The following is a 26,781-nucleotide window of genomic DNA, read 5'->3' as shown; positions in this document are numbered from 1 at the left end:
TGCTGGTATTTTGGCCCATTCCTCCATGCAGATCTCCTCTAGAGCAGTGATGTTTTGGTCCTGTTGCTGGGCAACACGGACTTTCAACTCCCTCCAAAGATTTTCTATGGGGTTGAGATCTGGAGACTGGCTAGGCCACTCCAGGACCTTGAAATGCTTCTTACGAAGCCACTCCTTCGTTGCCCGGGCGGTGTGTTTGGGATCATTGTCATGCTGAAAGACCCAGCCACGTTTCATCTTCAATGCCCTTGCTGATGGAAGGAGGTTTTCACTCAAAATCTCACGATACATGGCCCCATTCATTCTTTCCTTTACACGGATCAGTCGTCCTGGTCCCTTTGCAGAAAAACAGCCCCAAAGCATGATGTTTCCACCTCCATGCTTCACAGTAGGTATGGTGTTCTTTGGATGCAACTCAGCATTCTTTGTCCTCCAAACACGACGAGTTGAGTTTTTACCAAAAAGTTATATTTTGGTTTCATCTGACCATATGACATTCTCCCAATCTTCTTCTGGATCATCCAAATGCTCTCTAGCAAACTTCAGACGGGACTGGACATGTACTGGCTTAAGCAGTGGGACACGTCTGGCACTGCAGGATTTGAGTCCCTGGCGGCGTAGTGTGTTATTGATGGTAGGCTTTGTTTCTTTGGTCCCAGCTCTCTGCAGGTCATTCACTAGGTCCCCCCGTGTGGTTCTGGGATTTTTGCTCACCGTTCTTGTGATCATTTTGACCCCACAGGGTGAGATCTTGCGTGGAGCCCCAGATCGAGGGAGATTATCAGTGGTCTTGTATGTCTTCCATTTCCTAATAATTGCGCCCACAGTTGATTTATTCAAACCAAGCTGCTTACCTATTGCAGATTCAGTCTTTCCGGCCTAGTGCAGGTCTACAATTTTGTTTCTGGTGTCCTTTGACAGCTCTTTGGTCTTGGCCATAGTGGAATTTGGAGTGTGACTGTTTGAGGTTGTGGACAGGTGTCTTTTATACTGATAACAAGTTCAAATAGGTGCCATTAATACAGGTAACGAGTGGAGGACAGAGGAGCCTCTTAAAGAAGAAGTTACAGGTCTGTGAGAGCCAGAAATCTTGCTTGTTTGTAGGTGACCAAATACTTATTTTCCACCATAATTTGCAAATAAATTCGTTAAAAATCCTACAATGTGGTTTTCTGGATTTTTTTCTCATTTTGTCTGTCATAGTTGAAGTGTACCTGTGATGAAAATTACAGGCCTCTCTCATCTTTTTAAGTAGGAGAACTTGCACAATTGGTGGCTGACTAAATAATTCTTTGCCCCACTGTATATTGCCATAGGGTGGAGGAAAATGTTTGCAGTTTTTAATATGATAACTGATTATCAATGGGCCCCACCCGGTTGGTAATTCGACCTTGCTTACTACAAGTTTAGATAGCTGGCCTCTAGACTAATTTACCAATCTATAAATGTTTTTCTGACATGGGTTAATTGACTTACTGTTGAAGCATAACCAAAATTGAAATTACGAAATTGCACATTGTGTATTCTGTTATTTTAACTCTCAACAGTAAGTTGAGACCCCGTCTGAATTTTTTTTTTTTTTTTATTATGTGAAATTGGTCCGTGGGCCAGTTGCCCAACCCTGATCTATATATTCTGTGGGGACTGACTGACTACAGTAATCTGATTACAAAAAAAATGAACTGAAATCAGTTACGTTACCAGCAAAAATATTGTAATTAGATGATAGATACCTTCGAATAACTAGATAATTACTTCTTAGAAGTGTGATTAAAATCATGTTTGCGAAAGCATGTTTGCGAGAAAAAAAATACATTGTGACACCTTTCTGTTTTCTCAATGACGTTCAATTCAGCATTGGAAATATATATTTTTTACGTAAAATTACTGATTACAAATTTTGGACAGGTAACTATTTAAAGAAACATATCCAATCCTGTGTGGAAGTAGTATATCTAAAGGAGTGGGCAGTGGCTGTGAGGATATTATGATACTGGGATATGAGCGTTGTCTTTTTGGATATTATGTGTGGTTTATCCTCATTTTCGGTCTATATTTTGATTGTATCATTAGTATTTCCTCTGGGGTACTATACAGATGTAGGATCTTAATTCAATCACACATTTCTGTTGCAGAGAATTTTCCTGCACAGCAGGAAATACAAACTTGTAGTGTATTTGAGTTTTTTTTTCAAATTCAGCCCCTACAAAAAAGTTTGATTATAATTCACATGATAATTCACAATTCACATACTGGCTCAAATTAAGATCCTACATCTGTCGCTAAAAGAGTGGGCAGTGGCAGTGTAGTTAGTGGAACACTGGGATATGAGTGTTGGCTGTGTTGGCTTTTGCGGTTGGCTGGGTTGGTGTGGTGATGATACTGCATCGCTCCCGGTGTAATTTCTTCCCTGTAGGCAGACACCTTTCGGGTAAATTATGTATAGCAACAATTGATGATTGGTTGGAATGATCGAACCCATGGGAGGTTTACATTAGTAACGGTTCAATTTCATGTTTCTGTAGAATGGTGTGATCACAGTTTGGGGACAAATGGTGGCCCTGTTTTCTTGATAACGACAAACACAATATAGCCTTGGATCAAGGTTTTGAGTTGATATGTTTTCATTGGCGTCTCTTCTTCCATCATTCATTCTTCCCTTCTTTTCTGTCATAATGTTTGTGTTACATCATCTTTTATGTTTGACTGAATACTCAGTTCTTGCAGACAAATTATGTGGCTTTAGGTACATCTGCATATTTCAGAAGTCTTTGTGCAGCTACAGATGTAATATATTAATTTGATCACCCTGTTGTAGAAAATGTCAAATCTGTAGTGTATTTGTGGTTTAAAAAGGCTTCTGAAGTTTGTAATTTTCACTTTGAAATTTCAGACTTGATTTTCCCTTTCATAAAAATGTATCAACCCCTAGAAAAATGTCCATTAATTATAATTCACATAATAATTTACATTTCCTGTTGCTGCAGGGTTATTTCTCTGCTCTAGCAAACTGGATCAAATTAACATCCTACATCTGTTTGACAACAGTTAGACTGTGATTATTCTGAATACAGGCAGCTACTTGAAAATAAGATGTTTTTCTTCACTTACTCGTTTGGTTAAAAAAAGGTTAGATCAAAAATAAAGTAATTATTTTATAGTCCTTTCAAGATGGTTATAGTAGGCTAGCACACTGACTTGCCTAGTTAAATAAAGGTTAAAATAAATGTAAAAAGAAAATAGAGGGCTTTGGTCCTGAGAGTACTGTGAGATTGCGAGCTAGCCTGGACAGCTAGCCCCATGGATGGATCCAAACAGAACAGGCAATTTGGGGGAGAGAGAGGGAGAGCTATCCCTCCATCGAGTCATCAACATTGGGCCTACAGTCCTCTTAAGGGAGGTCCGTATAGGCACTAGCTAGAGGGTTATTTAGCATTGGTTTGTGCTGCTACAGTACAAGCCTCCCTTTGGCAGCTTGTGAGTAAATCATTAACGACTGCAAAGCTCCTGGAATTAGTATACCCCCAGAGTGCTAAAGATGGCATAAAACTGCATGAAAGGGAAGACGTTTGTCCTTGTTCCAGGGTACGCTATGTGATAAAGTGAGTTCTGTTAGAGCGTGAATCAGGGGCCATGTTGTGATCACGGCTGTGCAGGACAGAGAGATCGGTGTTGATTTCAACAGAAAGAGCTGTTATGTTATGGCTATTCTTCTATTGTCTTACGTCAAATACAATACAATGGACACTAGCACACAAATATATGTGGACACCCCTTCAAATTAGTGGATTCGGCTACTTCAGCCACTCCCGTCGCTGACAGGTGTATACATTCAAGCACACTGCCATGCAATCTCCACAGACAAACATTGTCAGTAGAATGGCCCGAACTGAAGAGCTCAGTGACTTTTAACGTGGCATCTTCATAGGATGCCACCTATCCAACAAGTCAGTTCGTTGCCAAGGTGATGGTGTTGAAGTGTAGTGTGGTCTGGTGCTGGTTCCTCAACAGCTGTGATGACTACACCACAGGTCAGGACAGGTCTGTAATGCCAAGGGCTGCTAGTGATAGCTTGCTGAAGGTGTGAGGAGCACAGCCCTCTCCAATGTTACTGTGATGATGGTGTGAGAGGGAGGTGTGTGTATTTAAGAGAAAGAGAAAGGAGGATTGTCCTGTTAAATTATACGCTGTCAAAATATTCTCAAAACACTATGATTGTGTAATGAAACCATGAAAGGTAGTGTACCTAGCCTGAGATATGGTTTTTGGAGGGTGTTTGAATATAAACCTAATGCAAGTGTTATGATACACAGAAAGTGGTTTAAAACAGTTGAAGTACTCTGAAACATCCAAAGTGCTTCTTAAATCAGAATATTGGTGTTTTTAAGAGAATGTCATGAAAATGCTTTTTGGGGTTTCAGTGCATGTAAAAGGCAGCATCAAAACACTAAACAATATTTTGCAGACTGTGCCTCTCATACAATCAAATGGTAAATAAATGAAAATGGTTTATAGCCTAAATATTGATTGATGATAAGGGAATATGGATTTTTTTTTGTGGAATTCCACCGTAATTTTTTTAATGCTTTGTTTAGACAGATTATTAATAGGAGACAGAGAAGGTGTGACAGTGGGACAGGCGGAAGCAGAAATTTAACCCCCAACTTCTGGGGTAGTAAGATGGTACATTTCATTGGAATTTAATTGCCATTTTATACACTCAACCACACAGCCACACTGTAAATGATTTGTTCATTTCATTTTACCCCAACATTTTATAATAAATGTAATATGTTGCTCAAAAGATGGAGAAAATTGAGTGATTGAACTCATTGGAAGTCTGGTTTAAATCTCTTTGCACTTCTTATCTTGACATGTGGCTCTGTTTTCAGAGGACTGTGGGTAATTCAAACATTTTAGACTTATTCATTATTTTACACACTGTTGTATGCAACTGTAAGTGTTGTTATTGTGAAGTGGAAACGTCTAGGAGCAACAACGGCTCAGACGCAAAGTGGTAGGCCACACAAGCTCACAGAACAGGACTGTCGAGGGCATGAAGAGTGTAGCGAGTAAAAACTCACTACCGAGTTCCAAACTGCCCCTGGAAGCAACGTCCGCACAGAAGCCTAAGATCACCATGCACAATGCCAAGCGTCAGCTGGAGTGGTGTAAAGCTCACCTCCATTGGACTCTGGAGCAGTAGAAACGCGTTCTCTGGAGTGATGAATCATGCTTTACCATCTGACAGTCCAATGAAATCTGGGTTTGGCGGATGCCAGGAGAACGCTACCTACCCAAATTCATAGTGCCAACTGTAAAGTTTGGTGGAGGAGCAATAATGGTCTGGGGCTGGTTTTCATGGTTCGGGCTTGGCCCCTTAGTTCTGTGAAGGGAAATCTTAATGCTACAGTATACAATAACATTCTAGATGATTCTGTGCTTGCAACTTTGTGGCAACAGTTTGGGAAGGCCCTTAACTGTTTCAGCATGACAATGCCCCCATGCACGAAGCGAGGTCCATGCAGAAATGGTTTGTCGAGATCGCTGTCAAAGAACCTGCACAGAGCCCTGACTTCAACCCCATCAAACACCTTTGGGATGAATTGGAACACCAACTGCGAGCCAACATCAGTGCCCAGCCTCACTAATGCTCTTGTGGCAGAATGGAAGCAAGTCCCCACAGCAGTGTTCCAAAATCTAGTGGAAAGCCCCAGAAGAGTGGTGGCTGTTTATAGTAGCAAAGGGGGAACCAACTCCATATTAATGCCCATTATTTTGGAATGAGATGTTCGACGAGCAGGTGTCCACATACTTTTGGCCATGTAGTGTGCTATAGACAACATACACAAATGTAGGATCTTAATTTGAGTCAGTTTACTGCAGCAGGACAATATTCATGGCGCAACAGGAAATGTGAATTATTATGTGGATTATAATTAATGGACGTTTGTGTAGGGTTAGTACATTTTTCAATAGGGCAAATCAAGTCTGACATTTTATAGTGCAAATTACAAACTTTAGAAGCATTTTAAAACCTTGAATGCACTGCAAGTTTGTATTTCCTGAAGTGCAGGAAATTTCTCAGCAACAAAAGAGTGAGCAAATTATGATCCTACATCTGTACATACAATGATATTGTCTAGTTATTTATATTCCATTGTGTATCATGTCAATAAACACAGAAGACATTGTAGCGTTTGTCTTGAATGGCCCTATAGGAATAAAAACAAGGCTAATAATAACAATTCCATCATTTATGAATCACTCCATATGCTTTAGATTCCAGACCCGCTGAACTACAACCATGCCCCACCGACACCTCCAATATAAACCTCTCCATAATACTCTGCCACAGCACACTGGGGGGAGATTTATAACGGCTGGCCACAAAACCACAATTGAGCAATTTATCTTTTCCGCAGCTACGATACAGTAGCCATAATCTCTGTCATATGGAGCCACTCCACTATGTCATGCTTGGCTTTCATCCCGTAGATTAAGAAATATTTGTCATAATACGATCAGCAGCTTGCCTGTTAACTGTGAAGCTGAGATATACAGTGTATTCTGTTTAATGGTGGATGTGAATGGGGGAAGTCGTTTGGCTGCCTGTGTGTAGAATATCGTTCATCACCTGCCTAACAACCTCTAGTCACGTTGATGGGAGTGTCTGTTAATCCATGCACACGCATATCGTTTTAGCGACGAGGCCGGACTCAACATAATGAGGTATCATACACCAGATGAATCCTATTGGTTAAGCAAACGGAAGCACCATCATCCCAGGGAGGGATGCCTGAGAGATGACAGTTAGTTAATATGCACGATCAAAGATATGGACGCTGCCCCGTAGAAAGGGTTTCTGTAGATACATTTGTCGAGTTATAATACGGGTGCCTCGTTCAAAGGTAATTGAACTAGATGTCTGGATAGCCTCACAGTGTCATTCTATTCAAAACTATGTGTTCATTTGCACTTAAAATGGTAGATCGAAATACTTCCATAAGACTTCGAAGCTACTTGTTATTACTCCTGCAATTTCCCTATTTTGAGTTTTGTGGGTTTTGTGGGTACTCCACTCTGACCACACTCTTCAATCATCATCCAGGGCTTACAGACTATCACTCTCGCGCTCCTCTCTAGTCCCTCTAGTCTCCCTGATGCCACTTAGGTCTGATATGTCCTCCTTATCCTGGCTCTCCTAAATTACATTTTACCAGCAAGGCCATAAGAGTTGTCCAAACTCATACTAGACTTTGTACAAAGATGCATGAGTCCCGAGCTCTATTCCTAAATCCACACTAGCAAACCAATTCAAATGAAGCACTGTTTATGTCATGCATTCTAGTGTGAATATGGGAACATAGTCCCTGATATGAATCTATTACAGGGACAGAGACAGGGACAGGGACAGTGACAGGGACTGATCAGTCATGGATCACTGGCCTTGCTGGACATCTCTCTCTCTCTCTCACCGAGGAAGGATGGGGAAATTATCAAGGGCAAATTGACAAGCGGCTGTAGATAAGTATGGATAATAAAAGCCCTTAGATACCAGACCACCCCCTCCTCTCCACCTATCCACAGCATCCATAACATCCCAACCACCCTCTCTCTCACCTTCTTCATCTGTCATACCCTCTCACCCACCCACGCAGACTTTCAAACTTCTCATCCTCTCTCGTTCTCTCACCCCAAGCTCTGAGCCTGACTGAGAACGTTGACAGTGGCAGACATGGCCTTGCGATGAACTTAGCATCCATAAGAGCTCTCTCTTTCTCACTGTGGGTCAGAAGAACATTTGCAGATACCGGCATCGACTTCACACTCACCAGGATATTTTGTAATTAGACTGTAAACCTCCAACCAGGGGGCGTTTTGAGTTCTGAAGCTATGTGGCATATGCCAGTTTGAGTCACCAGGCACTCTAGGGAGGCAAGTGGGTAGGGAATGTTGCAAACTGTGAAACTGAGTTTATTAGGGTAAATAAATCAACCTTCTCCAAAGAGGAGATTCTCGTTTTCCCTTAAAGATGCACTCCGGGATCTTTTTTTTATTTTAATTTTACCCCGTTTTCTCCCCAATTTCGTGGTATCCAATTGTTTAGTAGCTACTATCTTGTCTCATCGCTACAACTCCCGTACGGGCTCGGGAGAGACGAAGGTTGAAAGTCATGCGTCCTCCGATGCACAACCCAACCAAGCTGCACTGCTTCTTAACACATCCAACCCGGAAGCCAGCTGCACCAATGTGTCGGAGGAAACACCGTGCACCTGGCAACCTTGGTTGGCGGGCACTGCGCCCGGCCCGCCACAGGAGTCGCTGGTGCGCGATGAGACAAGGATATCCCTACCGGCCAACCCCTCCCTAACCCGAGCGACGCTAGGCCAATTGTGCGTCGCCCCACGGACCTCCCGGTCACGGCCAGTTACGACAGAGCCTGGGTGCAAACCCAGGGTCTCTGGTGGCACAGCTGGCGCTGCAGTACAGCGCCCTTAACCACTACGCCACCCGGGAGGCCGCACTCCGGGATCTTAAGAACAAATTCGTAACAGATTGCGAGAATTGGATCTGTAAACATTTCACAAACATTGCAAAACACAAAATGAATGACTTAGTACACAAATAATGGCAAACTGTTTTGGCTGGTGAGCACCACTTTCAAAACTACTCGCTGAAATTATAGAGAAGTTTGAGAATCATTCCTTAACAGGATAGAAAAAACTATCAGGAGATCAAGGCCAGTGCTTTAGCGCTAGATGGCATACAGCAAGCAATTAGGGAGCCAGCTAGGAGAAGTTGCATGTCATGTGTCACTTTTTTATACATTTTTATAAGAAATGAGCTGCCTGACAGCAGACATCCTTTTTTCAAATATGTCTTTGCTCTTTTACTGTTCATACACTGTTAAAATGAAGTGCTTTGTTGTCATGTATTGTCATGTTGTGTCTTGTTTCTGTCCTTTCCCTTCACCCTGTCTCCCTCTGCTGGTCGTTATTAGGTTACCTTTTCTCCCCCTCTTTCCCCCAGCTGTTCCTTGTCTCCTCCTAACTACCTCGTCACCCCTTTTCCCACCTGTTCCCTTTTTCCCTCTGATTAGTCCTCTATATCTCTCTCTGTTTTTGTTCCTGTCTTTGTCGGATTCTTGTTTGTGCTTTTCATGCCTGAACCAGACTATCGTCATGTTTGCTGCAACCTTGTCCTGTCCTGTTGGAATCTGCCGGTCCATCTGAGCCTACCTATGTTTTGTTATTAAAGAAGTTCTGTTTACGTTAATTCGCTTTTGGGTCCTCATTCACGCACCGTAACATTTGTAACACCAAAACTACTGGCAACTGAGCTGCCACCAACGTGAAGGAGACAAAACCTTAACTTTGCTGCAGTATTGAAACATGGCCCTGAGATGTTCTGAAACATTACATGGCGTGTTGTAACACCACCTAATCGCGTGTTGTGCAACACCTTTGCCAAGAGCCGGGAGCACTAACAGAAAAGGCTGAAAAGATCTGTTTCGAGATCTGTTAAGTGCACAACCTTAGTACCTTCTCTTTAGGTGTTGTTTCCGCTCTATACCTTCTAAACACTATGACGCTGTTTTTCGAGATCTGTTAAGTGCAGAACCTTAGTACCTTCTCTTTAGGTGTTGTTTCCGCTCTATACCCTCTAAACACTATGACGCTGTTTCGAGTCTAGTGCATAATTAGATACCTTCTGAAGTATTTTAATGTTTATGTATGTGATCATTTGCCAGTTTAACCCATTTTGGCAGGCAGTGTTCATCACAGTACTCAAACCACCAGCAGTGGGTAGAGATTTTACGGTAAACAGGGCAGGATACTGTATTTGCCTCTGCTATAACAAGTGGGAAACGTGGGAATGGCTCATCTCACCATTCAATGTGATTTTGCCAGATGGTTTTGATGTCCTTTCATCATAATACATTAGACTACACCTCGTGGCAGAACAACCTAATAGTAATATAGATGGTACTTTTCTTTCTTCAAGCATGCATACAACATTGTGTAAAATAATGGCTAGGTCTAAAATGTTTGAATTACCCACAGTCCTCTGGGAACAGAGCCACATGTCAAGATAAGAAGTGCAAAGGGATTTAAACCAGACTTCCAATGAGTTTAATCACTCAATTTTCTCCATCTTTTGAGCAACATAATGTGTTTATTATAAAATGTTGGGGTAAAATGAAATGAACAAATCATTGAAACGACTGGCATTCATTTTTTTTGTCAAATCATACTTTTTTTTTACAGTGTGGCTGTGTGGTTGAGTGTATAAAATGCCAATTAAATTCCAATTAAATCTTCCAATCTTACTACCCCAGAAGTCGGGGGTTCAATTGCTGCTTCCGCCTGGCCCACTGTCACACCTTCTCTGTCTCCTGTTAATAATCTGTCTAAACAAAGCATTGAAAAAATTAAGGTGTAATTTGACAACAACAACAAAAAACCCATATTCCCTCATCATCAATCAATATTTAGGCTATAAACCATGTTCATTTATTTACCATTTGATTGTATGAGAGGCACAGTCTGCAAAATATTGTTTAGTGTTTTGATGCTGCCTTTTACATGCACTGAAACCCCAAAAAGCATTTTCATGACATTCTCTTAAAAACACCAATATTCAGATTTAAGAAACACTTTGAGTGTTTCAGAGTACTTCAACTGTTTTATACCACTTGCTGTGTATCATAACACTTGCATTAGGTTTATATTCAAACACCCTCCAAACACCAGATCTCAGGCTAGGTACACTACCTTTCATGCTTTCATTACACAATCATAGTGTTTTGAGAATATTTTGACAGCGTATAATTTAACAGGACAATCCTCCTTTCTCTTTCTCTCTTAAATACACACACCTCCCTCTCACACCATCATCACAGTGACATTGGAGAGGGCTGTGCTCCTCACACCTTCAGCAAGCTATCACTAGCAGCCCAAAGGCATTACAGACCTGTCCTGGCCTGTGGTGTAGTCATCACAGCTGTTGAGGAACCAGCACTAGACCACACTACACTTCAACACCACCCCCCCCCATCACCTTGGCAACATCAATAAATCATTACAGACCATTCTATGGACATCAGGGTTCGACCGAGTTCAACAGCAATTTTCACATGTGTAGAGACTGGATTTCTGATAGCATCAGTAAAGCCTGTCAAACTGACAGGGACAGGCCAAATAGTCTGACTGCATGAGTGCTCTGTTTGGCAGGCTAAACTAGGAGTGCATGCCTGCTGCCCTATGCCTGCTTATCATCTGAATCCAGATCGGTTTGACAAAAACATGGCACAGGACATTTGGTTGTGAATGTGTGTGTGTCTATAGTACAGCACACACAGATGCAACCACCTCCACCCAGCTGTGCTGGACACCCTGCCCATGGCACCACACTGCCAGTCCCCATCAGCCTGGCATCATACACCCCCTTTTTTACTCACGATCTTACTCGTCATCCCGTGTGTGTGCGTGCAGATCCGACTTGTCCTTACCCATAATATCATATGCATACGGATGTTCTCAATATTGTATACATGAACGGACATATTACTCATATGAAGGTAAGCTTTGGTTGAAAGGTCACATTCCCTGGCAGTAACTCTGTCCTAATTGTCCATGTTCTAAAATCCATGAATGGACTATTTATTTATTTATTAAGCTTTCCGGACTGCTTTTGCTCATAGTCATAGTAGTGGATAATGATACTTGAAATCAATCATGAATAACATTCAATCTTGTTGTTTTTTAATATTCTGTGTAAAATAGTAAATAGTCACGTGTTTCCCCAGACAGCCCAACCACTCACTGGACCCATATGTTCACTGGGCTACACATGCCTCTCTCTAATATCAATATGCCTCGTCCATTACTGTCCTGGTTAGTGATTCCTGTCTTATTTCACTGTAGAGCCTCTAGCCCTGCTCAATATGCCTTAACCAACCATGTTGTTCCACCTCCTACATATGCGATGACATCACCTAGTTTAAACGTCTCTAGAGACTATATCTCTCTCTTCATTACTCAATGCCTAGGTTTACCTCCAATGTACTCACATCCTACCATACCTGTGTCTGTACACTATGCCTTGAATCTATGTTATCGTGCCCAGAAACCTGCTCCCTTTACTCTCTGTTCCGAACGTGCTAGACGGCCAGTTCTTATAGCCTTTAGCCGTACCCTTATCCTACTTCTCCTCTGTTCCTCTGGTGAGGTAGAGGTTAATCCAGGACCTGCAGTGCCTAGCACCACTCCTACTCCCCAGGTGCTCTTATTTGTTGACTTCTGTAACTGTAAAAGCCTTGGTTTCATGCATGTTAACATTAGAAGCCTCCTCCCTAAATGTGTTTTACTCACTGCTTTGGCACACTCTGCCAACCCGGATGTCTTAGCTGTGTCTGAATCCTGGCTTAGGAAAACCACCAAAAACCTTGAAATCTCCATCGCTAACTATAACATTTTCCGTCAAGATAGAACTGCCAAAGGGGGCAGTGTTGCAATCTACTGCAAAGATAGCCTGCAGAGTTCGGTATTACTATCCAAGTCTGTACCCAAACAATTTGAGCTTCTACTTCTAAAAATGCACCTTTCCAGAAACAAGTCTCTCACTGTTGCCGCTTGCTATAGACCTCCCTCTGCCCCCAGCTGTGCCCTCGATACCATATGTGAATTGATTGCCCCCCATCTATCTTCTGAGCTCGTGCTACTAGGTGACCTAAACTGGGACATGCTTAACACCCCGGCCATCCTACAATCCAAGCTTGATGCCCTCAATCTCACACAAATTAGCAATGAACCTACCAGGTACAACTCCAAATAAACACGGGCACCCTCATAGATGTCATCCTAACTAACTCACCCTCCAAATACACCTCTGCTGTTTTCAATCAAGATCTCAGCGATAACTGCCTCATTGCCTGCATCCGTAATGGGTCAGCGGTCAAACGGCCTCCACTCGTCACTGTCAAACGGTCCTTAAAACACTTCTGCGAGCAGGCCTTTCTAATCGACCTGGCCGGGGTATCCTGGAATGACATTGACCTCATCCCGTCAGTAGATGATGCCTGGCTATTCTTTAAAAGTGCCTTCCTCACCATCTTAAATAAGCATGCCCCATTCAAAAAAAAATTGAACTAGGAATAGATATAGTCCTTGGTTCACTCCAGACCTGTCTGCCCTTGACCAGCACAAAAACATCCTGTGGCGTTCTGCATTAGCATCGAATAGCCCCCGTGATATGAAACTTTTCTAACTCAAAAAAGTTCTGGGACATGGAGAATAAGAGCACCTCCTCCCAGCTGCCCACTGCTCTGAGGCTAGGAAACACTGTCAACACAGATAAATCCACTATAATTGAGAATTTCAATAAGCATTTCTCTACGGCTGGCCATGCTTTCCACCTGGCTACCCCTACCCTGGTCAACTGCCCGGCACCCTCCCCAGCAACCCACTAAAGCCCTCACCATTTCTATTTTACCCAAATCCATATAGCTGATGTTCTGAAAGAGCTGCAAAATTTGGACCCCTACAAATCACCCGGGCTTGACAATCTGGACCCTTTTTCTAAAAATGATCTGCCGAAATTGTTGCAACTCCTATTACCAGCCTGTTCAACCTCTCTTTCGTATAGTCTGAGATTCCCAAAGATTGGAAAGCTGCCGCGGTCATCCCCCTCTTCAAAGGGGGTGACACTCTAGACCCAAACTGCTACAGACCTATATCTATCCTACCCTTTCTCTAAGGTCTTCGAAAGCCAAGATAACAAACAGATTACCGACCATTTCGAATCCCACCGTACCTTCTCCGCTATGCAATCTGGTTTCAGAGCTGGTCATGGGTGCACCTTAGCCACGCTCAAGGTCCTAAACGACATCATAACTGCCATCGATAAGAGACATTACTGTGCAGCCGTATTCATCGACCTGGCCAAGGCTTTCGACTCTGTCAATCTCCACATTCTTATTGGCAGACTCGACAGCCTTGGTTTCTCAAATGATTGCCTCGCCAGGTTTACCAACTACTTCTCTGATAGAGTCCTGTGTGTCAAATCGGAGGGCCTGTTGTCCGGACCTCTGGCTGTCTCTATGGGGGTGCCACAGGGTTCAATCATCGGGCCGACTCTCTTCTCTGTATACATCAATGATGTTGCTCTTGCTGCTGGTGATTCTCTGGTACACCTCTACGCAGACGACACCATTCTGTATTCTTCTGGTCCCTTTTTGGACACTGTGTTAACTAATCTCCAGACGAGCGTCAATGCCATACAACTCTCCTTCCGTGGCTTCCAACTGCTCTTAAACGCAGGGGAAACTAAATGCATGCTTTTCAACTGATCACTGCCCGCAGCTGCTCGCCTGTCCAGCATCATTACTCTGGACGGCTCTGACTTAGAATACGTGGACAACTACAAATACCTAGGTGTCTGGTTAGACTGTAAACTCTCCTTCCAGACTCACATTAAGCATCTCCAATCCAAAATCAAATCTAGAATTGGCTTCGTATATCGCAACAAAGCATCCTTCACTCATGCTGCCAACATACCCTTGTAAAACCGACGATCCTACCGATCCTCGACTTTGGTGATGTCATCTATAAAATAGCCTCCAACACTCTACTCAACAAACTGGATGCAGTCTATCACAGTGCCATCCATTTTGTCACCAAAGCCCCATACACTACCCACCATTGCGACCTTTACGCTCTCGTTGGTTGGCCCTCGCTTCATACGCGTTGCCAAACCCACTGGCTACAGGTTATCTACAAGTCTCTGCTAGGTAAAGCCCCACCTTATCTCAGCTCTCTGGTCACCATAGCAGCACCCACTTGTGGCACGCGCTCCAGCAGGTATATCTCACTGGTCACCCCCAAAGCCAATTCCTCCTTTGGTCGTCTTTCCTTCCAGTTCTCTGCTGCCAATGACTGGAACGAACTGCAAAAATCTCTGAAGCTGGAGACTCATATCTCCCTCACTAGCTTTAAGCACCAGCTGTCAGAGCAGCTCACAGATCACTGCACCTGTACATAGCCCATCTGTAAACAGCCCATCTATCTACCTACCTCATCCCCATACAGAATTTATTTATTTATCTTGCTCCTTTGCACCCCAGTATCTCTACTTGCACATTCATCTTCTGCACATCTACCATTCCAGTGTTTAATTGCTATATTGTAATTACATTGCCACCTGCTCCTTTGCACCCCAGTATCTCTACTTGCACATTCATCTTCTGCACATCTACCATTCCAGTGTTTATTGCTATATTGTAATTACTTAGACACCATGGCCTATTTATTGCCTTAACTCCCTTATCTTACCTCATTTGCACTCACTGTATATAGACTTTTTGTTTTCTTTTGTTCTACTGTATTGTATTGTATTCCATGTGTAACTCTGTGTTGTTGTATGTGTCGAATTGCTATGCTTTATCTTGGCCAGGTCGCAGTTGCAAATGAGAACTTGTTCTCAACTAGCCTACCTGGTTAAATAAAGGTTAAATAAAAATGTTAAACAAATGTGTAAGCTATGGCTGCTATAGCTTACACATGAGGCTGATCTGGACAGCAACTCGACAAGTAACATCTAATAAATGACAACAAATTCGTGCTGTAATATGTCAATGAAACAGAGCGAGAGAGAGAGAGAGAGAGAGAGAGATGGGGGATGCTCATGCAGTAATTACGTTCCACATCGGTGCCTGTCTAATTGAAGCTTTAGCGTGGCTCTGCTGGAACATTTATAGGAGCGAGTGGAATAATGCGCTGTCAGTCACCGGTGCCGCGCGCGTCTGGGGCGGGCTCTCTATGCCCCCGCTCTTCAAGACCGCTGAGATGTTGTGAATGTGTCAAGAATCTGTTCAGCCTCCGAGCGCTACCCCAAATTACTGGTATTCCTACTTTAGAGTCGTATTTCAGAATATACTATGCTCTCTTGTTGGTGTCGTTGCTAGGTCGGTAAAAACCTGTCCAGTTATGAGTAGTAAAGTAGATTAGTATTATGTGGGATTCCGAAACTGTTATGCGTTTGCGTTCACCGTGCGCCACGAGCCTGCCGCGTGTTGGATTGTGTCGACATCAGTTGGAGCACTGTCCACGGTGCTGAAAGTCAAGAGTCTTACCCTAAGTGGCGAACAGAGGCAGTTGAGGCGTTCCCGGGTACATGTATATGCAACTCAAATCTTGAGATGACGCGGAAAAGGCTGCACTTTGTAGCTGTATGGGGATTCTTCGCGTGGGAAATAGCTGTGTTGCTAAGGTAAGGGAGTTCGGCAGCAGCCAACATTACGCGGCCTGATTTACTCACACTGATTGTTGAAGTTCCCGAACTGTTTGATTAATGTTAGGTGCTTTGAGGGCGCCAATGATTTGAGTGGTTCGCAAATAGGCTAAATGACCCTAAAACACTGGAAGCGTTCAATACGGAGTGGATTTTCCTCTCACATTCTGGGATTGGGCTACAGGCACATATATATAATAATCATATCAAGTACAAAAGCCTCTAAGAGAGTCATCTATTCATGATGTTTTATCTCGACAAACATACATGTGGTGATCCTTCCACGAGGGATTTTGGCCATTGCTCAACAAATCAGTCAGAAACGGTACGATCATGATGCACGCGCCGTTTAGTATTCGTGATAAGTGAATTCAATTTCTGTCTGTATTAAATGTAGACCCTGTAAACTGCCTGCGTATTTCTCAAATCCCCGTTTCCCAGGAATTCGATCGTTATGCTCAGTGTGCTGATCTGATCCTGACAAGGATTTCTCTTCTCTCTCTCAGTAACAGGTGCCGTAATCGAGAAATCTCATGGAATTTCTGGGCCGAGATCAAAGAAAAAGCCGCTTGAATTATCAAAATAAATTGTATATTTGCATGCAATCCGAATGAGCAGAATTATATATATATATATATATATATATATATATATATATATATATATATATATATATATATATATATATATATATATATATATGTAACACCTTATATGATTGACAGTTATTAATGCTTAAACACTAAGGGCTATTGGATGTGAAAGTGAAGGTATTTCTAGATCAAGTTATAACATAAGCTTTCTCACATAGAAACAATCTTTATAGTGCAATTATGGTCCCAGCCAGCCACAATGTTATGTAATACAACATGCTGGAGAGGCTGGTGTGTTGGATTTGGTCAAATATTAGGGCTTTAATATCTCTCTCTCTCTCTCTCTCTCTCTCTCTCTCTCTCTCTCTCTCTCTCTCTCTCTCTCTCTCTCTCTCTGATACATACATGTGTGTCCACGAAACATGATATGAAACATTGATAGATACAACAAAAGCCTTTTTCATGTTGATACAACTCAAGCACATACCCAAGTCTACTTACCATCTAGAGAGCAGGTTACACATGTCTGATCCACATATGTTTGCTCAAGCCAAGTGCAGTGTTCAGATGTCAGTTTGGTTCATGTGTAACACGTTTGACAGTCTACCCACGTCATAGGGCCATGTTAATTGACATTATGTCAGGCTTGACAAGCAGCTATGCTACAGAGCAAACCGTCGGGGCCATTCATCGCTATTCGTGGTAAGCGGGCTGGACTCCCCTTTCAATAGCTACTCTCTCTCTCTAAGGATATCTCTAGCCCGCCCACATCAATACTCTCTTCCCACTTCAGTACTCTCTCCGGCTCTCATTCCTTCCCTGAGTCCTTCTCAACTAAGCACAGTACAACGCCACAGAGGTAATGCAATTGCTGCAAAGTCTAGTCCCAACTCAAGCCGTGCATCACCGCCACCAACACAAGTCTTCTCATTCAAAGGCCCCGTGCATGCATCGTCGATCATCCTCCATTATTTAACGGCACAACGCATTATTCTCGTGTGATGTGTCTGTGATAGTAATGGTCCTCCGCTGGCATCCCCCTGTATTGAATTATTGATATCATGGCTGTGTCCCGAACGGCACCGTAAGCGGTCAAAAGTGGTACACTATTTAGGCTATCAGTTACCATTTGGGATGCAGGCCATGCCTGTTGCCACGTCCCTGACTGGCACACACTGCAATGTGTATTGGTTTAGTGTCAGCTCAGAGTCCAAGGTGACTGGAGAGTTTTCTATAGGGTTTATAGTGTTTAAAGCCTAGACCCCTCAACCAAGAATATGCTTCTGACCTATATATCCTCGGGATTCTAATTACACATATGATCTGAGTCTCAGATGGCACCCTATTCCTTACATTGTACACTACTTTTCGGCCCTGGTCAAAAGTAGTGCACTATTTAGGGAATAGGGTGCCATTTGGCTTTAAACACTGTTCTCCCTCATCTTCATTACTATAGGCCTGCATAGCAGCCATTCCATGTTGGAGCACTTTACTTTCCCCGGTGGGTTTGTCACTTCACTTGAATGGCGAAAGGGACTCTTTGCACACTGTGTAGGGCAAGCTATGTACTTGCAAATGAAACATTTCTGGGAAAGTCTGTCTATGTTTTTCTGGCCAGATAGATCTTCATCAAGGGAGACATTTCACTTGGGTACCTAGCCCACTGTTTGCAAAGCTTGCACTGTGCCGGGCATTGTGGTCCGCGAGGGGTGCTAGCTTTCCTCTAGAGCAGGCCCTTGTCCTGTACTATGGCAATGTGGAGCAACATGAGCAAACGGTCAGAAACCATTGAAGCGGCATCAGACAGGGTTTTAGACTTGGTGGCAAGGGGCATGGTGAAGAGGGTAGGGGTAAGCCCTGGTAGGCACCATTTTAGAGGCAGTATTCCACTATAAAGCTCTCTGTCATACCAGGGTTGGGAGAGGAGAGAAAGGTGACCTGGCGGGCAGCACTGCCAGGAGAAGTAGTCGATTCCATTTTTAGCACTCAAATAAAATAAAATAAAATTGTATTTGTCACATGCGCCAAATACAACAGGTGTGGACCTTACTGTGAAATGCTCACTTACAAGCCCTTAACCAACAGTTCAGTTTGAAGAAAATAGAGTTGAAGAAAATATATACTAAATAAACAAAAGTTTAAAAAAATGTAAGTAACACAATAAAATAACAACGAGGCTATATACACTCTTGTACTTTTGCGCGATTCCTGACAACTCGACAAGAAAGGGATGTTTGGAAAGCATCTCACATATCATTCTGCTCTGCTGGAAGTTCGCCTTGTAAAACTTTTGTCCTGCTTCTCAAAATTGAATGACCTCCATTTGGGCTCTTTATAGGATCTGTTTTTTTTTAATCCATGTCGTTGCTGGACTGCTTACAAAATGGCAGTCTAAGGGAGAGGATGTTACAGGCAGACTGGAGTTTTGGGAGTTGGATTTTTAGAAAGCAGAGCTTTTAATATTTCACTATAGATTTCATGCTTGGACTCATTCGTGTCCCCCTGCGGACGTTTAGGCAGGCAGTCACTATATTTTGGCGAGTAACTCATGTACACCAGGTTTTCCCAAACTTCTCCTGGAGTCAGCCTACTCCCAGCCCGTTCCACTTATTTGATTTATTCCACAACTGGAACCTTATTCAACTAATCAAATTGCTACCAGTGCTGAAGCACATCAAATAAGTATAGCTACATGGCTGTGTGTTCTCGAGGAGAGGTTTGGGGAACACTGATAAACACTGATAGGCTTTTTCAGCCCAGCCCAGTGAGTCATTAACTTAGAACAAAGAGTCTAAATCACTGATAAACGCAAACAGCTAGACTTCTTCAGCCCAGCCTCGTGAGTCATTAACATAGAACAAAGAGTCTAAATCTCCAAATCCTCTGTCGGACAATCTGACATGAATGTCACCAGAACCCATGTGGTGTGTGCATCTACTGTGTGTCTATCCGCCCTCACTGGGACACACACACACACGCACGCACGCACGCACGCACGCACGCACGCACGCACGCACACACACACACACACACACACACACACACACACACACACACACACACACACACACACACACACACACACACACACACACACACACACACACACACACACACACACACACACACACACACACACACACACACACACACACGTTTGATAGTGTCCTCCAATCCATCCCCCTGGGTTTAGTTTAACATGCGCTGTTTTACGTGCACTGCCGTTCTGTACGTGCCTGCCCTGTGGGGATTACTAAATGATCTTCGAGGTAAACAGCGAGTGTTCCTACGCCCCACCGGGCATTACCGTGCCAACCAGCAGGCGACACGCGCAGGCGGGCCACACCACGCAGAGAGAGCACGCTGGAGGAAACCTATTTAAACTGTCATATATGGTAATGATGATATGCTCATTCATCCTAAACGATTTACAGTTCAACACCTAGTAATATTTATACATGTGTCCAATGCAGGAATCAGACATCGTAGGGAGAGCACACTAGAGGCAGTTCAATCTGTAATCTGATAATATCATATAATATGGTCGTTTAGCAGACGTTGTTGCGCAAAAGTGATTAACAGTTGAACATGTAATTATGTTTAGTGTCCCATGCAGGAAATCAAACCAAATCCCAGCTATGGTAGTGCAAACGAACACCATGCTCAGCCAAACATACTGAGGTCACTAAGAAGCACCTTCTTGACTGCTGTCACTCAACTTCATCTCTCTCCTTGTACTATTCAGCACAGACAGTTAAGGTCCTGTGTCGAGAGGGAGATGTGCTGCTGTTAGTGGTGGGGGTGTTTTGAGAAGTCAGGTTTCTGTAGTGCGGAACTCTCTCTCTCTCTCTCTCTGTCTATCTCTCTCTCTCTCTCTGTCTCTCTCTCTCTCTCTCTCTCTCCCTGTCTCTGTATCTGTCTCTCTCTCTCTCTCACTGTCTCTCTCTGTCTATCTCTCTCCCTGTCTCTGTCTCTGTCTCTCTCTCTCTCTCACTGTCTCTCTCTCTGTCTCTGTCCCTCTCTCTCTCTCTCTCATCTCTCTCTCTCTGTCTCTCTCTCTCATCTCTCTCTCTCTCTCTCTCTCTCTCTCTCTCTCTCTCTCTCTCTCTCGCTCTCTCTCTCTCTCTATCTCCCTGTCTCTGTCTCTGTCTCTGTCTCTCTCTCTCTCTCTCTCACTGTCTCTCTCTGTCTCTGTCTTTCGCTCTCGCTCATCTGTAATTCTCAGCATTCAGGTCATTATAGTGATCTTCCCTTCAGTGACTTTAAAGTTTATTTTGTTAATCAGATCTGCTAGGTTGATGATATTGAACATGTGGATGGATGGATGGATGGATGGATGGATAGATGGATGAACTGACTGACTGACTGTGGTATTATCTGCTTTATAGGATGTGGGGGTGGTTATTGTTTATCTGACATCTTCACGGATTGAGGACTCACATTAAACAAGGACTGATGATTTTAGCAATTAAAACAGTATAATATAGCAATCCCTCCCACTCCTCTGTGTCTCAATGTTTGTTTGAGAGTACATTTCCCATCCTCCAGCTGATAAGAACATAATGTATTGGAGGATCTCTTCTAACAGAGCTTTGACCAATTGTAATACTGTACAGTAATGTGTTGTTGGCTGGAAGATACCTTTAACCATTTGACCCCTATTTGGTGTACAATTCGAAGTGTAAATGCCAGAGAAACCCTTGGGGACTCTGGAATTGGTGTCAATTATCTGGAATCTCTTTGGCTACGTTTACACAGGCAGCACAATTCTGGCCTTTTCTTCACTTATCGCTGACCAGCTAGCAAGTGTCTTCACTGATATTTTCAACCTCTCCCTGACCCAGTCTGTGATACCTGCATGTTTCAAGCAGACCACCATAGCAGACTATCGCCCCGTAGCACTCACATCTGCAGCCATGAAATGCTTTAAACGCCTGGTCATGGCTCACATTAACGCCATCGTCCCAGATACCCTGGATCCACTCCAATTTGCATACCGCCTCAAAAGATCCACAGATGACGCAATCTCTATTGCACTCCACACTGCCCTCTCCCACCTGGACAAAATTAACCTATGTGAGAAGGCTGTTCATTGACTACAACTTACCGTTCAATCACTAAGCTAATGACACCTCCCCCTGCAACTGGATCCTGGACTTCCTGACAGGCCGCCCCCAGGTGCTGAGAGTAGGCAAACACCTCCGCCACGCTGACCCTCAACACGGGGGCCCGCCGAGCTCCCTGGCGTCCATCACCTCTATACCAGGCGGTGTCAGAAGGAGGCCCTGAAAATTGTCAAAGACTCCAGCCACCCAAGTCATAGACTGTTCTCTCTGCAACCGCACTGCAAGTGGTACCAATGCACCAAGTCTGGAACCAAAAGAACCCTGAACAGCTTCTACCCCTAAGCCACAAGACTGCTAAATAGTTAACTAGTTAACAGCTACCTAGACTAACTTTTTTGACTCATCACATACACTGCTGCTACTGCTTATTATCTATCCTGTTGCCTATTCACTTTACCCCTACCTAATTGTACATATCTATCTCAATTACCATGTATCCCTACCCGTCAACATGGTACTGGTATCCCGTATATATAGCCAAGTTATCGTTACTCATTGTGTGTTTATTCCTTGTGTTATTATTTGTTCTATTATGTTCTAAGTCATTCTTTCTGCATTGTTAGGACGGGCCCGTAAGTAAGCATTTCACTGTTAGTCTACACCTGTTGTTTATGAAGCACGTGTTAAAATGTGATTTGATTTAATTTGGTCTTTTTGACCAATCCGATCAGCTCTGAAAAATATCTGATGTGGAAAGATCGGAAGAGATTGGTCGAAAGACCAATAGCTGGAAAAAAAATATCAGAATTGGGCTGTCTCTGTAAAAACAGACTTAGTGTATTAGCCTACATCCCAAATGGCAACCTTTTCACTATAGTGAACAACTTTTGATCAGAGCCCTATGTCAAAAGTAGTTCACCATATAGCGAATAGGGTGTCATTCGGGACGTAGGCTTTTTCCTCTAGTGTATTTACAGGCGTGTATCAATCCATTGTGGAAGAATACAAGATGTGACAATAAAAGCTGGATGTTGTGACAGGCAATCTATGTTTTGGGGAAAAGTGATGAGCACTAAGGATGGAAATTGGTTTTGAATGGTGTGCGCTCGTGTGCGATTGTGTGTGTCTGAGTTGGTCATGTGAGTGCCTGCTGTCTCTCTGGCCCCTACACTTTATTGGTTGTCATGAATGTGGCCACACTGGCTTGCTGACTCATACAACCCTGGTTGTGTCTTACACACACAAACACATACACACACTCACACACAGAGTGACTCAACCCTCTGTATCAGGGCGATTGAGTGAGTGGCCTGTGACAAGGTGCTGGACAGGCCTGACAGGGTCTCCAGTAAGAAATAAGGCATGAGAACCTGGGGATTGTCATACGATAACTCCCGAGGCGAAGCCCATAGATGGGAGTTACAGCCCTTAGATGGTAGTCACAGCCCTTAGATGGTAGTTACAGCCCTTAGATGGGAGTTACAGCCCTTAGGAGGGAGTTACAGCCCTTAGATGGTAGTTACAGCCCTTAGATGGGAGTTACAGCCCTTAGGAGGGAGTTACAGCCATTAGATGGTAGTTACAGCCCTTATATGGGAGTTACAGCCCTTAGGAGGGAGTTACAGCCCTTAGATGGTAGTTACAGCCCTTTGATGGGAGTTACAGCCCTTTGATGGTAGTTACATCCCTTAGATGGTAGTCACAGCCCTTAGATGGGAGTTACAGCCCTTAGATGGGAGTTACAGCCCTTTGATGGTAGTTACAGCCCTTATATGGGAGTTACAGCCCTTATATGGGAGTTACAGCCCTTATATGGGAGTTACAGCCCTTAGATGGTAGTTACAGCCCTTAGATGGTAGTTACATCCCTTAGATGGTAGTCACAGCCCTTAGATGGGAGTTACAGCCCTTAGATGGGAGTTACAGCCCTTTGATGGTAGTTACAGCCCTTATATGGGAGTTACAGCCCTTAGATGGTAGTTACAGCCCTTATATGGGAGTTACAGCCCTTTGATGGGAGTTACAGCCCTTAGATGGGAGTTACAGCCCTTTGATGGGAGTTACAGCCCTTATATGGGAGTTACAGCCCTTAGATGGTAGTTACAGCCCTTAGATGGGAGTTACAGCCCTTAGATGGGAGTTACAGCCCTTATATGGGAGTTACAGCCCTTAGATGGTAGTTACAGCCCTTTGATGGGAGTTACAGCCCTTAGATGGGAGTTACAGCCCTTAGATGGTAGTTACAGCCCTTTGATGGGAGTTACAGCCATTAGATGGGAGTTACAGCCCTTAGATGGTAGTTACAGCCCATAGATGGGAGTTACAGCCCTTAGATGGTAGTTACAGCCCTTAGATGGGAGTTACAGCCCTTTGATGGGAGTTACAGCCCTTATATGGGAGTTACAGCCCTTAGATGGGAGTTACAGCCCTTAGATGGGAGTTACAGCCCTTTGATGGGAGTTACAGCCCTTATATGGGAGTTACAACCCTTTGATGGTAGTTACAGCCCTTTGATGGTAGTTACAGCCCTTTGATGGTAGTTACAGCCCTTAGATGGGAGTTACAGCCCTTTGATGGTAGTTACAGCCCTTATATGGGAGTTACAGCCCTTATATGGTAGTTACAGCCCTTATATGGGAGTCACAGCCCTTATATGGTAGTTACAGCCCTTAGATGGTAGTTACAGCCCTTAGATGGGAGTTACAGCCCTTTGATGGTAGTTACAGCCCTTTGATGGTAGTTACAGCGCTTTGATGGTAGTTACAGCCCTTTGATGGTAGTTACAGCCCTTTGATGGTAGTTACAGCCCTTATATGGGAGTTACAGCCCTTATATGGTAGTTACAGCCCTTATATGGGAGTCACAGCCCTTATATGGTAGTTACAGCCCTTAGATGGGAGTTACAGCCCTTTGATGGTAGTTACAGCCCTTATATGGGAGTTACAGCCCTTTGATGGTAGTTACAGCCATTAGATGGTAGTTACAGCCCTTAGATGGGAGTTACAGCCCTTTGATGGTAGTTACAGCCCTTATATGGGAGTTACAGCCCTTTGATGGTAGTTACAGCCATTAGATGGTAGTTACAGCCCTTAGATGGGAGTTACAGCCCTTTGATGGTAGTTACAGCCCTTTGATGGTAGTTACAGCCCTTTGATGGTAGTTACAGCCCTTTGATGGTAGTTACAGCCCTTAGATGGGAGTTACAGCCCTTTGATGGTAGTTACAGCCCTTATATGGGAGTTACAGCCCTTATATGGGAGTTACAGCCCTTAGATGGGAGTTACAGCCCTTTGATGGTAGTCACAGCCCTTATTTGGGAGTTACAGCCCTTATATGGGAGTTACAGCCCTTAGATGGTAGTTACAGCCCTTTGATGGTAGTTACAGTCCTTATATGGGAGTTACAGCCCTTAGATGGTAGTTACAGCCATTAGATGGGAGTTACAGCCCTTAGATGGTAGTTACAGCCCCTAGATGGGAGTTACAGCCCTTTGATGGTAGTTACAGCCCTTATATGGGAGTTACAGCCCTTTGATGGTAGTTACAGCCCTTTGATGGTAGTTACAGCCCTTTGATGGTAGTTACAGCCCTTTGATGGTAGTTACAGCCCTTTGATGGTAGTTACAGCCCTTTGATGGTAGTTACAGCCCTTATATGGTAGTCACAGCCCTTATATGGGAGTTACAGCCCTTATATGGGAGTTACAGCCCTTAGATGGGAGTTACAGCCCTTAGGAGGGAGTTACAGCCATTAGATGGTAGTCACAGCCCTTATATGGGAGTTACAGCCCTTATATGGGAGTTACAGCCCTTAGATGGGAGTTACAGCCCTTTGATGGTAGTTACAGCCATTAGATGGTAGTTACAGCCCTTAGGAGGGAGTTACAGCCCTTAGATGGGAGTTACAGCCCTTAGATGGGAGTAATTCCTTGTTTCTTGGGCCTTATTGCTTTTATAAAAGATGGTAGTTACAGCTCTTAGATGGGAGTTACAGCCCTTAGATGGTAGTTACAGCCCTTAGATGGTAGTTACATCCCTTAGATGGTAGTCACAGCCCTTAGATGGGAGTTACAGCCCTTAGATGGGAGTTACAGCCCTTAGATGGTAGTTACAGCCCTTAGATGGTAGTTACATCCCTTAGATGGTAGCCACAGCCCTTAGATGGGAGTTACAGCCCTTAGATGGGAGTTACAGCCCTTAGATGGGAGTTACAGCCCTTAGATGGTAGTCACAGCCCTTATATGGGAGTTACAGCCCTTTGATGGGAGTTACAGCCCTTAGATGGGAGTTACAGCCCTTAGGAGGGAGTTACAGCCCTTAAATGGTAGTTACAGCCCTTAGATGGGAGTTACAGCCCTTAGGAGGGAGTTACAGCCATTAGATGGTAGTTACAGCCCTTATATGGGAGTTACAGCCCTTAGGAGGGAGTTACAGCCCTTAGATGGTAGTTACAGCCCTTAGATGGGAGTTACAGCCCTTAGGAGGGAGTTACAGCCATTAGATGGTAGTTACAGCCCTTATATGGGAGTTACAGCCCTTAGGAGGGAGTTACAGCCCTTAGATGGTAGTTACAGCCCTTTGATGGGAGTTACAGCCCTTTGATGGTAGTTACATCCCTTAGATGGTAGTCACAGCCCTTAGATGGGAGTTACAGCCCTTAGATGGGAGTTACAGCCCTTTGATGGTAGTTACAGCCCTTATATGGGAGTTACAGCCCTTATATGGGAGTTACAGCCCTTATATGGGAGTTACAGCCCTTAGATGGTAGTTACAGCCCTTAGATGGTAGTTACATCCCTTAGATGGTAGTCACAGCCCTTAGATGGGAGTTAC

General features: G+C 43.8%; 1 protein-coding gene across 1 annotated transcript in view; it reads left to right on the top strand.

Annotated features, from left to right (window-relative positions):
* Nucleotides 1–15,838: 15,838 nt before the first annotated feature.
* Nucleotides 15,839–26,781, top strand: part of LOC110497392 (glycine receptor subunit alpha-3) — a 106,224-nt gene continuing 95,281 nt past the window's right edge. Inside the window, exon 1 of the mRNA XM_036954319.1 lies at nucleotides 15,839–16,272. Within this exon, the coding sequence (XP_036810214.1) occupies nucleotides 16,202–16,272 (71 nt within the window). The 5' untranslated portion in view covers nucleotides 15,839–16,201. The remainder of the gene's footprint in view (nucleotides 16,273–26,781) is intronic.

This window comes from Oncorhynchus mykiss, chromosome 19 (assembly GCF_013265735.2).
Source record: "Oncorhynchus mykiss isolate Arlee chromosome 19, USDA_OmykA_1.1, whole genome shotgun sequence".
NCBI classification, from domain to species: domain Eukaryota; kingdom Metazoa; phylum Chordata; class Actinopteri; order Salmoniformes; family Salmonidae; genus Oncorhynchus; species Oncorhynchus mykiss.
The sequence above is the reverse complement of the archived record's forward strand: the minus strand, read 5'-3'. Positions and strand labels throughout refer to the sequence as shown.